Raw genomic sequence first — 16,286 nt, 5'->3', positions numbered from 1 at the left:
ACACCCAGTTCATTAGTATCCTTCTAAGGTAGGTGTGTGTGTGTGCGTGTGTGTGTTTTTAAAGCAAATATAGCAACATGTGAGATATCCATAGCATATTTTATTCAGTCTACAGCAGTTTCTTTGTTTATCCAACTGAGTATTACTAATTCTATTTTCTTAGAACTAGAGGTGCTGATACATTGATCTGTTTTCAAATGAATGTGTAACTGGCAGACACTTAAAGCAGACTTTCTATAAATAGTAAAAGTTTTCAATAATTCATTTATCTCCATCAAAATTTCTTAGTGGATGTATACTACTCTATGAAATCTATATCCAAATTACGATTTACACCCCCACAACATGCCATTCTATCAATGAATTATAACTAAACAGATCCGGATTTGAATCCTCAGTCTCTCTCTTAGCAGATGTGTCATCTTTGACAAATTACTGTAAACCATTTTATGCTTGCATTTCAAGCTTAGGTTTTATATTTCAGTCATCATTGGCAATTGATGATAATAAAAGATTCTTATTATGTAAGGAATGAAAGAAAGAATGTTTGTAGAGCACTGAGCAAATGTCAAACATTATTCATGAAATATTTTTAATTTTGAGTTTTACTTTTAAGGTGTAAATTTCCCGTTAGCAATGTTCACAGAGGGTCATCACTGAAGTATTTTTTCTGTTAGTTGTAGCTGATTCTTTAAATAATGAGAGATTTGCTCTAGAGAATGATTTTATCTTTCTTTGGAAGAAGCCAAAATCATCTCCATTTAAGGGCACATCAGCAGCTGCTGCACAACACATTTTGGTTACCCATAAGAAAGTGAAGCAGGCTGAGTTCATGTCTAATTATTGTCTTGCTAGAAGCTGATATTATGAAGCTGCAATGTCAAAGTACCTGCAGCAACAGCAACTCAATACAACTTGTTTGGCTTAAACCAGTATTATTCTCATTCTGTGAAAGTTCCTATTACTATAACTATTTTAGTTCTTCAACATTATCACCATCATATACAATCATTTCTAAGCCCAAATATGCACAAGTCTTTAAAAAGCTTTCTACCACCTCAAACAGTTTTTTCATTTCTCTCTCATATACTTTTAAAAGTTAAAAATGAGGCACAAAGTGTTAATGACCTTTCCATACCTAAAGCAAGATAAATGACATTCTAAAAAGTTTGGGTGTGGTAAGACTATGGCTAACCAATCATATCTGCAGAATTCCTCTGTGACATCATAAGACCTCCCTAGAACACTTTTTCTCCTCCACCAACTTCAATTGTTCCCATAAATCTGGTAACAGAGAAAACTTTCCAGCTAAACACCGATAAAGACTTCATACCACTCACAATACTTTATATATTGTGATCATCACAACAGCTAAGGTAAGAAATAGATTTCACTAATTTTGGAAATTCTTAGTTTCTGTAATTCAAACTTACTGAACTCTTTAAAAAGAATTAATCCTATATTGTAAATTATAGCTCAAAGTTAGACAATAAAATTTTTTGTCTGATATAACAAAAAGCCTAATTTCTAAATAAATCTTACAATTCAGTGACTAAGACTTAGCTTTGAATAGAAAAGGGTTACATTCATCTTTGATCTTGGTTATTGGTTTTTTCATTTTAATTTTCACGTTTATTTTGCTTTTCAAAGTGAATTTCTGCCAATTAAAATACCTTTCAAATTTGGTTGGTGATAGTGGTGATTTGATTTCTTCAGGCAAAAACAATGGCTTCATTTTGTTATTTGTTATTCTGCTGAGAAACAGGGTAGGAGTGGGCTGTCTATTTATATCTGGAATACTATGAACAGTCCTGTGATTGTACAACATGCACATTATTGGCATAACTATTCCAATATTATCATTATGATTCCTTATAGGGAATATTAACAAACTAGAATTTAAGAATATATAATCAAAACTATTTCAAATGCTTTTGAAGACTTTTTTCCTATCTATCAAGTCCAGTCAACTTTAACAAACACTGCTAAAAAGAAATCCAAGCTTTTAATAAATGGAGTTACTTATATTAATTTCAATACTATATCATAAACAACAAGTTTGGAAATTCCAAAATACTTGTCAAGAGCACATGTAAAACTGTTTCTAAATGCACAGAATACAATGTGGCACTTTAAAAATAGATCTTATTTTAGCAGCATAAACATTCCTAAATATCCCATTTGAATGAATTTGATAAAATGAGTGTATATTCTACCTAGCAATGAAAATACTAAGTTACAATCTTCAGTTTCCTCTCTCACATTTAGAAGGGGGGGGGAAATGAAAAAAGAAAAATAACTTCTGGTTGAATTCTACTCTACTTTTTATGTTATAAATCCCAATTTACTATATGAAATGTGTCTTCATTCTTAAATCTCAGTCATTGTATAAAGAAAATTACAACTATTTTATTTCATTCTTTTCATTTTCATATATATAGGTCAAAACAAAATTCACCTCTAAAATTCTGAATTCCTATGACAAATATTAACTCTACTGCTAGTCACAGATAAGAACTCTAATTCCACAAGCAGCTTTCCTTAAGGCATGCAAAAACATTCCTGGTGTTTGCCTACCAATGAGGCACCCTCATTGCCTCTCAATATCTTTACATTCATAAAATGTTTTTCCTTTGATATTACACAGAAGTCACTCAGTGTAGGTAGGTGTCTTATATGCATATTTATTTATTTTTACTCATATACCTATCAAATTACATTCTCACATTTCAACTGTTTGTGAGTTTTTATAGTACCAGACTACCACCATATCACCTATTGCTCCAAAAAGTTGACAATATCTAGAAAGAGCAGAAATTCTGCTATTAAAGATATCCTTAGATAATGTGTCCAGAATAATAGAAATTAGTTACGGTGACTGTTGTTCAAATTTCAAACATTATGCTAGTAATGTCCCAACAAGTTCATCTCTAACATAGGGTAAAATTTAAGTATTGTCTTTGTTTATAAAGACATGTGGTTTAAAATTAAGTGCTAAAAGAGAGTGTCAGATGAAATAAAATGGAAGAAATGTGCAAGATGCTTAAATTATGAAAAACTGATTAAATTTTAAAAACCTGTGAAAGAGCTAGAGTACCTTGCTTTATTAAAAGATGTCACATCACTACCATTTCCTAAGACTCAAATATCAGAAATTATTTTAATAGTATTTTAGCAGACATAAAGAAAAATAATATTCCAGAAAAAATTGCATTTGTTTACATACTTACCATACTGTTTCTTAATTTCACTAATTAGCGATAGAAGAATACTGGTATAGATAAAATAGTTCAAAGAAAGAATAAAAATTTTAATTTACTAAAAGTATTATGCAATGTTATTATGTAATAAATTATGTAACATATTAAAATTTTAAGTAAAACTTAAATGTAAAGATTAGATTACCTCTCTAAGCTAGACTGTTTATTTATTAACAATCCTAGAAATATAAACAGTCAATTGAAACTTCCTCCTTTATTCTTGAACAATTTTCTAAATGCACTAGTGTATACAAATACTTCATTTGATCCTTTTAGCTCCCTATATGTTTGACACTACATCTCTGTTTTATAATTTAGAAAACAGATGTGAAAACGGTGAGTTGCCCAAGGTCACAGATGGGAAATGGTGGAACCTTGGCAGGGGCCAAGGTTTTCTGACTCTAAACCACATGTACATCCCATCCATGGGTTAACAGGGCTTAAAACTAAAACCTGACATTGGCAAAGCAAAATAAATTGAAAGTCCTCAAATACTGTTAATGGTACTCTAAAAGGCAAAGTTAGAGGACACAAACTTCTATTTTATTTAGAACCTCTCCATTTCATTTCAAGTTAATTTATGTATAAGGCATTATGTCCTTAATAGCCTATGAGTATACGACTATCCTGCTTATTTTCAAAGCCAGGGATATAAGCATGTTATAGATGATCTTAGTTATTAAGTAATACACCCTGGAAGGTAACACTCAAAACAATAACAAAGACTTTCAAAAAGTAACATGAACAATCAATCAAATTAAAGTTCCCTTTTATTAATTTGTTTCACTGCTAAACTACTCAATGCTTTTCATCTATTTAGCCTTGATGACCTAAAATCCAGGTTAATTTCTCCTCAAAACTTTTCACAAAGCCCCATTTTCTAACTTTATTCCAGTATTACATTAAATCTTTTAGCTTTCCTCAATTTCCTTTCTCACCTCCTCACATTCTACAATTTAAAATATTCAACCCCATATGTTCTGAAATGCTTGAACAGAGGAACCTTGTTTTGCTTTTTATGCGGTGGAAATCACTAACCTTCATCTCAACTGTGAATTAACACAGTGCTGATCATACCAGCCAAGGAGTAAACCTAAAGGTTAGAAATCCGGGAAATAATCCTCCTAAATTACAGTGACCTAAATCAGAAAATATGTACTCTCTTTGAACATTTCTAGAAATAGTACATCAATGTTCTCAACCTACATAATTCTGAAGCATTTAGTGCCAAATAAACACATGAAAATGAGGCCTAAGTATACATAGCTCCACCCCAGTATACTTGTAGGTAACTGAGGACCTCTAGTGCTTTCAAAATGTACTCCACCTTCAGGTCTTTAAAAAACAACAAAAGCCAATTCACTCACATTAGTGGGGGTATATTTAACTGGCATTCATTTTTCCTTAAAAGTTTCCCTTCACTCCCTCCCCACATTATCTTCCCTAAAACAAGAATCTGAAGTCTCAGCTACTAAAGGGTTAAAAATAATACTTTATTTGCAAAGAAATTAATTTTAACATAATAACCATAATGAAGACAAGTCTACAGATAAAAAGCAATAGTAATGTGCCAATTTCAAAGACAAAAATCTCCATATGCTGTTGGTTAAGAAAGTCTGCGCAAGGCACAACTTTAAAGCAATGGACCCACTTCATTATGAGGTCAATTTAGGGGTTGAGAATGTATTAATTTTTATGTTTACACAATTCTTTTTATAAACAGGCAGAAGCAGCTTGAAGATTCTTTCAAATAGCCAGTGTGGTTCAACAAAGCTACAGAATGTTGCTGACACAAAATAATTTCAATTAGAACTTCCAAGTTTAGCATTAGTCAATCGCAAAATAAAAATGGCTCTACCAAAGTAACTTTTGGTTGCTAACAGGTTGATGATAAATCTAATGATAAACTGTCCTGATTTAATTGAACAATGAAAAAAAATGTATACACAATCACCTCTGGATTAGCTACAAAAATGGAAAAAACTAAATCCCCAAATAATTCTAATATAGACAAATCGTATAAACTCAAATCTATAGAGAATTCGGATCTTGTGAACTAATTAAATGGAAAAAAAATTCTAAAAAGTATCTATCTGTCAGGCTGTAATCTTTGATGTATATTACTTAAATTTACTAGCAAAATATGCCCACATTTGCTAAAATAAATAGACAAAAAATAAAAGGGAAGCAAAATTCTAAATTCCACAAATACAAAAAAATCTCAGGAATTTATGATTTCAGCAGGAGTACCACCCAAAAACTGAAGTTCAGAAAGTTCTGCAAAGCGCTGAACGTGCCTAAATTATAGGTGGGGACGACTCTCAGCATATATAACATCATTGTGATATTACGTGTCCAGCAACTCATAAAGCGGACTACCAAGTTTTAAAAAGTCTATTGAGGTTCCTTTTGCACAAGACTGCTTCTGCCATTATGTTAGGAAACAGGACTCTCTATTTCCTATCCTTGAGACAATGTGAGGACTCCAAGAGAGTCAACATAGCACCTTTCCCCAAAAATGTTGTGTAACATGGCACAAATTTGTTGAAGGGTTAGAACTGCCAATGATTTGTCTCTCTCCTTCTTCCACTTCAAAAAACAGAAGATTAGCTTGAATTTTATTGCATTTACTTCTCAATTTCGAGTTTTTGCGAAAAAGATGAACAGTGGCCAACCAAAGGCTTTATAAATCTTACAAAAAACAGTTCGGAGTTAGTTATCCCCCCCCACCACCAAATTACAATAATCATAGATCCCACCGACATACAAGATACTCTGTGGGCACTTTTCTGCCTCTCAAATGTTAACTCGAGTGACAGCGATCTGGCATTTCTACAACCAAACTCCTATCAAAGCATCTTTCATATTTTCAATATTCTGATTCTAGGGCCTGGGTAATAAATTAATTTTTAAAGTGACCTCACTCCTCTTGTCCCAAACACCTAATTTACACATATTGGCGTCTTTTAAAAGGGGGTAGAGGATAAGGGATAATTTCAGTCTCCCTGGCTGTTTAAGCCAAATGCAAAATCAGAACATCCCAACCAGATCTGTTTATTTCTGATTATCCTAAAAGAATGCTCTGGAAAAAAAACAAGATAAAATGAAAAATAAAGTGAAACTATTTTTCTAGGCTCTACCAAATATGACTCTATTATCAGGCTGGCATTAAGAAAGGAAGGGGGAAAAAGTGCAGGAGTTCTAAACTCATAGGACGGTTATGAGGACAGAGAAAAGAATGATCAATACCCGGTAACTATGCCATTAATTATTACTGTATGAAGGTCACAGACAACTCCAAAAGCAGGACTGTCCCCACACACAGCTTTTCAATTCTCAACATATAATAGGAAGCCTCATCTGGTATGGGTGAATTTTGGTTTATCATCATCATATAGATTTTGGAAGTTCATCAGAATTAGGACTCAACACATTTCAGATTCTACCACTGTAAAATAAATTGGGCCCAATAAAATGAATGCCAACAGTTAACATTTTAGCATCTAAAGCAGGTTTGGTTTTGGTTTTAGCATAAGATTATAAAGTGACTACAAGTCACTTTAGAATTATAACATTTCTAAGTTTGACAAGCAACATGACACTATCTTTGGTTCTCTTTTATACTCAATTTGTTTCCAGGAACAAACTATCCTTTCTGAATAATAGTTGGATGTTGAAATATTATGAGATCATCTTTAAAGTATATTCATTATACTTCCATCAGGAGAGAACTCATTGCTTTAGGGCACACCACTTTGTATTTCACTAACACCAAATACCCATTTGTATAAATCATTACCAACAACTTACCAAAATTTTAATCCTCTAATGTAAATCCTGTAAGCCCCATTTTCCTCATCTGTAACAGGAGGAGACTTGAGAAGGATACCTGGAGATTATGTGTTCAACTATCATTCTTTTATTCTAATTGGTTAATTTGTTAATCACAGCACTATCTTTGCTCATTATCAATTTTCTAAAAATATTAAAATAAATCATAAAACTCCCTTATTCCACTTCACTGATTTAAATTGTACCAATTATGCACCACGTACCAGAATACAAAAATAAACAAACAGGTATGTCCTTTTACTCAAAAAACTAGAAGTCTAGTTGGGGACACAGACATGTAAATCAAAATGACAATACAGCCCAATAGCTATCCTGATACACGAACTCCCACCCTACTGAAAACTAGCAGCGGTGATAATCAATACCGCCTTAAAGGGTCCTGGGAGGTTTTATTAGGAAGTGCTATTTGAACTGGGCCTTAAGGATCAACTGAAGCTGGCCTGGCAGAGAATCAAAGGTGGTGGTGGGGAGACATTCCAGGCAGAGCTAGAACAACATGTGCCAAAGACAGAATCATAAAAGGGAATGAAGTATTTATGGCACGGTGACACGTTTCATGTGAGTGGGGCACTACTCATCAGTGTCAGAATAGGGGATGACTCTTGTAGACTCCTATACGATGTTTAATGATGAACAACTGGCCAGCTTCCTTTTTTTCCATGTTTTGTTTCAAAATAATTTTTAAATTCAGACATTTTAGGCCATTTAAGTCCTAAAACTGCACAAAAATGTAAGTTCAAATAGGAATTACCAATGCTAACTCTTATTCCTTTCTTAACTGTACTGTTATATATCCTTAAAGCAACTAGTCAAATATATAAATGAATGAAGGAATTCTTCCCCATAATTAATAGCATATAAATTCACTATATCTACTATAAGCAAATAGAAACAGAAAACAACTTAAAAGATGTATTTTCTTAAAGAAAAAATAAAACCCCTGTATGTCTATAGTATTTTATCTGAGGAATCCAGACAGAAATAATTATACCGTGTTTCAGCGAAAATAAGACCTAGCCGATTGTCTTATTAAAAACGAGACAATCAGCTCTATCTAACGCGTCTTTTGGAGCAAAAATTACTATAAGACCTGGTATTATATTATATTATATTATATTATATTATATTATATTATATTATATTATATTATATTATATCCAGTCCTATATTATAGTAAAATAACATATCATATAAGACCGGTCTTATATTATTATATATTATATATTATATTATACCCATTCCTATATTATAGTAAAATAATATATAATATAAGACCGGGTCTTATAGTAATTTTTGCTCCAAAAGACTCATTAGAGCTGACTGTCCGGCTAGGTCTTATTATCAGGGAAACACGGTATTAAATATACACCAAGTTTAAGCTGCCATTTTTTAAGTAGGGAGGTGTAATAGATAACTTATGTAATAGCCACTTGTGTTGGACAATGAAGAATCTATGCTAGAGGCATATATACACATATACAGAGGGTGTCAAAAAAATGTATACACATTTTAAGAAAGGAAAAAATTGTATTAAAATTGTAATAGTCAATATATACCGATAACAAAACGCTGAATACAAGTCACATTTGACTTCTGTAGTTACAAGAGGTGCTCAAAGTGGTTACCATCAGCATAATTTGAATACAGCTTTCCCTTTCTTAAAATGTGTATACACTTTTTCATTTTTTTGGCCTCACACACACACACACACACACACATATGCTAGACAGTATACACTAGAGAAACACAGGTTGTTACCAACTCTTTAAGAGAATGAAGTTTGATACAATCTGGCTGTCGAGATATCACTAAAGACGAACACTACTCGTATGAAGGAGGCCAGAATCTCCAACCAAATTCAAGTCCAGTCTAATCACACAGCCACATTGAAATACTGAAAAGTACAGAATCTAACCACCACATACCACGTGATTTCCATGTAAAAAAGAATGCCAAGTTGTCACTGATCGTGCCTGATGCATCTCTTCTCCTTTCCCATTCTTTCATTTCTCCCCTCTGCTTTCTTCATCACTAGTCTCTGTCAGAAACAGAGCTGACAGGCTGAGCTGAGTTTTCATGGGATGTATAGAGCTGAAACAAAATTAAATCTGGCAGCTGGGCTAGGGTAGTACTATCTAAACTAACAATGATGTGTCAACAACTGTTAACAGCCATTATCTCTGGGCAGTTAGTTATGTTTTTATTCCATTTCTAATTTTTCTTACTTCAAAATTTATAAAGTAGAATCCTGATTGAAAACAAAATATGCCCAAATCATAGTATTTATTAGCTCTGGACATTTAATTTACAGTTCATTTTTAACCTATATCTAATTTTTCTATAACAATGTGTTGCTTTTTTGTTTTGTTTATTAATTACTACAAATAATTAAGAAAGAAAGCAAATGGAAACCACCACTTGTAAGTACAGGTCATTTGTAAACAGGAACTGTCTGTGGTAGACAGATGATAATTTTATCACTATGACTTCTGAGCCTGACAGTCTTCAGTACTTAATATCAAGTCATGTTAAAATGTTTCTTAAAATAGCTTATTCTACAAAGCTCTAAAATCATAAAAAGGAATGACATTTGAATCTACACAAGATAGGACAATTAAGTTTGCAAATTCATCCTAGAAAAAGTGCTACATACCTCATTGCTGAATATCACTACAGTCACCTTTGAAGTACTCCCCTTAGGAAGCTATGCACTGACGCCAGTGCCTAGTCCACCCTTCAAAGCAATTTTGGAACTCTTTTTCTGGAATGGCCATCAGAGCTGGCGTCATATTACCCTTGATGTCCTTAATGTCATCAAAATGTCTTCCTTTCAATATTTCCTTTATCTTTGGGTAAAGAAAGAAGTCATTGGGGACCAGGTCAGGTGAGTAGGGAGGGTGTTCCAATACAGTTATTTGTTTACTGGCTAAAAATTCCCTCACAGACAGTCCCACGTGAGCTGGTGCATTGTCGTGATGCAAGAGCCATGAATTGGCGAAAAGTTCAGGTCATCTAACTTTTTCACGCAACCTTTCCAACACTTCCAAATAGTACACTTGGTTAACTGTTTGTCCAGTTGGTACAAATTCATAATGAATAATCCCTCTGATATCAAAAAAGGTTAGCAACATCGCTGCAACAAGTTCGTGAACTTAATTTAATTGTCCGACCTCATATAGTACTGGTAAAACACTTCTCATTTAACTATTTTATTTTGGACTAAAATAAATCAACATCCGAAGAATAGTTCATTGCGTGCATTTCTTTTTATGAGATTTGCTCTGGAGATATTAATACACTAATGTTCACAACAATTATGCTCACAGCGAAACAGTCTTAATGAAACTATATGTACTATGAACTACTGCCCAAGGGAACAGCCCCAAGCAAGCTGCACCCTAAATCAAACTATACTTCTAGTCATTTTGAGAGGAGGAGGCAAAAACTGAAGTGACTCCACTCCAAACACAAGACAAATGAGTCATCACGGTGACTCTCACTAAAAAATACAGAAACGAAAACACTTGTGTGTGCACACACACATATACAGATTACAGAGACACTTAATGCCACAAATACAATGTTGAGAAAGATGAATTCATACAAAATTATGTTTTATCTGTTCAGAGACTAGGTTGTACATATGATCCTAATCTATTTACTATTTTTACGTTCCAGGCTACCTAAGAGAGAGATCTCACATTTGGCTGTCCGCTGTTTACCATTCTCTTGATCGCTTAAAACTTCAGACTTCCTTGCTTTCCTGTGTCATGGAGAAAGTCCAATACCTTACCCGGTCTGCTATAAGAAGAGCTTCAACCATTGAAATGCCTCAACAAGCTCGTCAAAATCTCCAGAACCTATTTATCAATTTCTGTCTCATCTTAATATGTCTCTTGTTGATCTGCATCATCGTGATGCTTCTCTGAAGTTCTAATGCAATCTCTAGTGCTGCAACTTACCACCATCAGCTTCAAATCTGTCATGCCATGAAGAGAGAACAGACCACTTCTTCAGCAGAAGAATTTCTTTGTGAAAAGGTCAAGATTCAGAACAAATTGTTAGCACATGTATTCATCTGCTGCATCTTGTAAAAATGTGAAAAGGGCTCTATTTTCAAACTTAACTTTAATATGACTGTAAGTGTGCATAATGTAAATGTTGATTTCCACAGCAGAGCTTGTAAGTTTTCTATCCCAAATCATTTCTGAGGATGAACTAGGGATTTAGTTTTGAAACCGCACTTCTAAGAAGTTCACTTCATATATAAAAGCATTAGCTTCACTATTTGGGGTAAATATAATTTATATTGTACAATAAAAGCCTCTGGTGTTTATTAGGTATTTTTCACGTCTTCGCCAATTACCAATCATTCAAATCTAATGTCATCATTTGAAATAATCCACTGATTGCTCACCTCGGTTGTCATTATTATCGTAGTCTTTGTAGTAACTATCGTAACCTACATTCTTAATTAGAAATTGTATTTTTTCTATACTTAATATTTTTTGAAGTTTATGAGAATCAAGTAGAAAAAGATATGCCATACGCTCACATAAATAAAATTTCTCTTAACTAATTTTTTCAAAGAATTACAGAATTCTAGCGCATGTAGGTAACCAGAAATCTGTTCTCTGTAGGACAATTTGATCAACAGACGAGACCTGTTGGTTAATTTAACAGCTGACATGTGATTAGCCATAATTAATAACACACTAATAGAGTCTAACCTTAATTTATTGCACTGTAGTTGATTATCTGAGTTAGAGTACATAACTTGCCATACTATATCTGTGGAATCATGAAATCTTAACACTTTAGAATGATTTGATAGGTTGTCTTCTATTCTACCCTCATACTCAGTGTAGGCAAGGAAAATAATAAAAGAAATAAAAGAAAAATGTAGTATTTCAAGCATTAAAAAATAAAATTTTGAATTCTTTCTCCAAAATAAATTCTTTGATTATATTTTGAAATAAATTTTTGTCCCACAATTGTTTATGACAGGATATAGCTACTTCCTTTAATCTGTCAACCAGGTGATAAAGACATACTGGTAGGCCACCAGACTACACTAAATTATACACCCAGAAATGCTAATTTACAATTATTTTCTTGCTGAATACATTTTCAGTTTGCCTTCTGTCATTTAAGAATACCTACAAACAACACATAAAACAGAAGTAAAACTTGATGATAGAAAAGTCATTCACCAAAATTGGGTAATTTAAGTTGACTTGGTTTAAAATTAAGTCTAAAATGGCTTACATCTACACTGCATCATCCAATAATTTTAACCTCAGTTAAAGATACACATGTATTACTAATATAGCAATTATTAAAAGAACAGAGAATGTGTAGTTTCCTATACGATTTGTTAAAATACAGTTACTAAAAGAACTTGAAAAGTCAATATTGACTTTGGTTTGTAACACAAGTGCTGTCAGCAGACTAGTGAAGGGACACACTGCTTTAAAATTTTTCTGAATCCTGAGTGGCACTGAAGATGGGAGGGGGTTCACTAATATCTGAGAACAGAGAGAAAAGAGATCTTCAACTGACAGGAGGATTTCTTAAGCAAAGCCTCATTTATGGGTTGGAGACTCCTAATATCAACTAAAAAGCTTATAAATAACAAGAGATAAATTCACCTCACTGGTGTCAGTAATTACCCATGCAAAAAGTAACCAAGTTCTATAATTAGCAGCATGATCTTAAAAAATAAGGGGAAAATTTGAAATAATACATTCTATTCCTTTCATTACATTGTTCATTACAACATTAACTTCAAACTATAAACTGTAAAGATATAGGGTTTTTCCTAAATAAAACAGAAATGTATTTTTCATTCTGCCTTTAATAGAAATTAAAACCTCATACTTGATTGCATTAACTCAGATATAATGTAGAACAAAAACTCATTCTTTAAATGGAACTTATTTATTCTGTTTATCATGATGTGTAAAAAGAAATAATAAAACAATGTATTTAAAAATTTTTAAATACCCAACGTTCAAATACTTCCTACTGTAGAATAAATTCCAAACTTAATTTACAGTCCTAAAAATGAACTAATTTTTAAATGTTTAATGTGGCCTTTCATATTTTAATTGGTTAAAAATGGTTATTTAATGTAAATCATCCGTACTAAAATGAACCTTCTTGAACTCAGTGAAACCACTCTTTAATATGCTCATGATTGATATGACCATAAAAAATCAAATATAAGCAGTTTTGATTTTATAGATTGTGTACGGTGACATTCTCCAAAAAGATAAAACCAAGATTTCTTAGTACAGACACAAGAGGGCACATCTACATAAAATAATGAATTTCCTTCTAACCAGAAATTACTTACCCTTTGATTACTTTTGAGTCTTATAGCAAAGTGGAAAAATGATAAATTTCAAAAAAGGTCTGCTCTTCTAAGTAATAGCACACTTTAAAATGTCTAAAAATTATATGCCAATACTACACAGAAAAGTTAACAGATAAAAAAAGGTCAAGTACATTAGTAATTTTATTTATTAAAGGATGTACGTGTACAAAAACCATTTACATGCTTTTTAGCTAATTAATGAATGTGTCATAATTACTATCTATTTGGAGTTTCATAATGTCTACATCTTTGCACAGTTGTGTTATCTTAAACTAACAAATTTTAAGACAAAGCGGTGCAAAAATAAGAAAAATAAAACAGTTTCTTTTCAGAGGATGTAACAGAATACATAAAATGCTCTCAAGTTAAAACTTTTTCATTCTTATATCATGTTACACAAAAATCCAAGTCATTTAACTTTGTCATGTTTACCAAAATTTTATTAATATTTTTTATTTATATTTCAGTGAAAATTTTCAGTAAAATATGTTGAAATTATTAGGAGCCTATATCTTGGTTGATCAAGCCCCTCCATGACTTAAATAGGTACAAAATTTTATCTTCCACTTTTTAATGACTATAACCCAGAACTTAGAAACTCCTAGAGAATATAAGAAAAGAGGATAAATAACTTTGTCAATAAAGAGACCACTTCTTCACTACTGTCTGGAAGATCCACTGTAAACTTAGAGAAATCCAATGGATATTGTTGTGTGTGAAAGTACACAGCCTCCATTCCCTTCCCATCCACTACCACCTCCCACCAAAAAGAAAGAAATACGAGAGGGGCATGGAAAGGGATACATTCTTTCCAAAGAGAAAACAAGACTTTGTTGTTTTTGCGCTCTGTCGTGGTCCTTGCAGGATCAGACAGCTTTGGGTAGGGTGGGAGGACAGAGGTTATGTATCACAGAGTTAAGAAGCAAAAGACGCTGGTGGACCTTGCACATGGCGGCCTATATCCTAACCAAGGGAACGCAAAGATGGCCTCACTTCATTCACAAAGGAACATGCTCCAGAGTATCGTATTACCTGTACTGTAGCTGATTTAGCAGGAAACCATAGGAATTGAGGAACACTGAACACATAAGACTGAAGCTGACTCAATACTTATTCTGGACTGAGTCCTAAGAGAAAAACTTTCGCGTTACAGTACAAACCTTCTGAGGGAGGAGGAGGCTGGGAGGATCAAATGAGATGAAATGCTTGAGAGCTACAAAGTTCTGTATAAATCTATGATGGTGTTAGACTGAGACTCTCAGCCACATTCCTTTTCTTAGTTGTAAAAGAATTGTTTGTTTCATGGTGAGAGTTTAGCAGTTGTGCTTAAAAATCATTCCCGTTCATCCATGGGAGAGAACGGGTTGATCCTTATTATGCCTCTCTCCTTCGTATTCAAAATTAGACTAAAAGTAAGTCAGTGTTTTAGGAGTCTTTTAAGAAACAACTAAGGTGAGAGCTTTTAGGTATTTAAGGATGTTTTTCTGTAATAGTCCAAGAAGGGAATTAAAAGAGAAGCAGTCATTTAAACACTGCAACTGAAGTGTCTAAGTTTTCTTTACCTAGTCTCATCTTTTTACTCCAAAACTTAAAAGCACTATAAAGAGACCATCCCAAATAAGTCTAATCAAAAAATAGGACGTTCCAGGGTACATGCAAATGTTGTCCCTCAGTAGCCTTCTTCTTCTATTATACACTGGGAAGATTTAAAAATAAGTTTTTCTCCACAAAGCACCTCCAAAACCCCTACCCTCGGCTGCACTGTAAGGTTGGGGGAAACTTTATTTACAGAACAGGTTCCTCTAAGCAGAATCAAAGGAGGAGTGAATTAATACATACTCCTTTAAATTCCCCCAATTTTTTGTTACCTTTCTATCACACTTACTTCAGGTTGGAGTAGAATACTCAACCTCCCAGGACAACTCCAATTCTGTGTAAAGACACCAACTGGAAAAATGCCTGATCCCTGCTCTATAATCACAAGCATTTGAGAACTAAAATAGTAGTTTTAAAATTAGGTTTCCTATCTTTCAATCACTTGAACTGATTAAGTCCCAAATAAATCTGGTTAAATTACTCTTTTCTGATTTGTAATTCACATACTATAATGATGCTGCTGCTCGCTTTAAATATACATAATCAAGATTATAAGAACAGTTTCCAAAACAAGAGTAAAGGCGGCACACAGGATGTGTTTAGGGTTCTCCTGTGAACATAGCACATTTGTGAATGTAGCACATTATGTTGTGTGTGTTTCAGGGTTGTACTCAAATTTGTGAGGTTCCTAGATAAGTGGTTTCCTTACCCTTTCATAGAATACATTCCTTTCATCTTTTTTAAATTGTTTTTTTTTCAATTACAGGTGACATTCAATATTATTTTATAATTTCAGGTGTACCGCACAGTGACTAGACACATACAATTTATGTAATGATTCCTTTAATCATTACTATTTTTAATTAGCATCAGCAATAAACAGTAATTTAAAATGTTTGCTCGAGGGAAATGTTGCAATTTTTCACAGAATTAATTTGTTTATATGAAAAGATGCTCAACATCACCAATCATCAGGGAAATGCACATCAAAACCACAATGAGGTATGACCCCACACCCGTGAAAATGGCTATTATCAAAAGGACAAGGACAAGTGTTGACAAGAATGTGGAGAAAAGGGAACCCCTGTGCACTCTTGGTGCAGCCACTATGGTAAACAGTATGGCAATTCCTCAAAAAATTAAAAAGAGAACTACTGTGTGATCCAGCAATTCCCCTTCTGGGTATCTATCCAAAGGGA

General features: G+C 33.2%; 2 protein-coding genes across 2 annotated transcripts in view; one reads left to right on the top strand and one right to left on the bottom strand.

The window, feature by feature from the left end:
- The window catches only part of CEP85L (centrosomal protein 85L), a 110,489-nt gene that overhangs the window by 52,451 nt on the left and 41,752 nt on the right, over positions 1 to 16,286 (bottom strand). The gene's annotated exons all lie outside the window — the stretch shown is intronic.
- Positions 10,802 to 15,021, top strand: PLN (phospholamban). The gene has a single exon (XM_081044779.1). It carries the CDS (start codon positions 10,883 to 10,885, stop codon positions 11,039 to 11,041), a length of 159 nt encoding a protein of 52 aa, XP_080900905.1. The 5' UTR covers positions 10,802 to 10,882; the 3' UTR covers positions 11,042 to 15,021.

This window comes from Rhinolophus hipposideros (assembly GCF_964194185.1).
Source record: "Rhinolophus hipposideros genome assembly, chromosome: 3".
Taxonomy (NCBI): domain Eukaryota; kingdom Metazoa; phylum Chordata; class Mammalia; order Chiroptera; family Rhinolophidae; genus Rhinolophus; species Rhinolophus hipposideros.
This window is presented reverse-complemented; position numbering and strand designations above follow the sequence as displayed.

Excerpts from the sequence above, each read along its gene's own strand:
- PLN (XM_081044779.1), top strand. The coding sequence starts at position 10,883 with ATGGAGAAAGTCCAATACCTTACCCGGTCTGCTATAAGAAGAGCTTCA.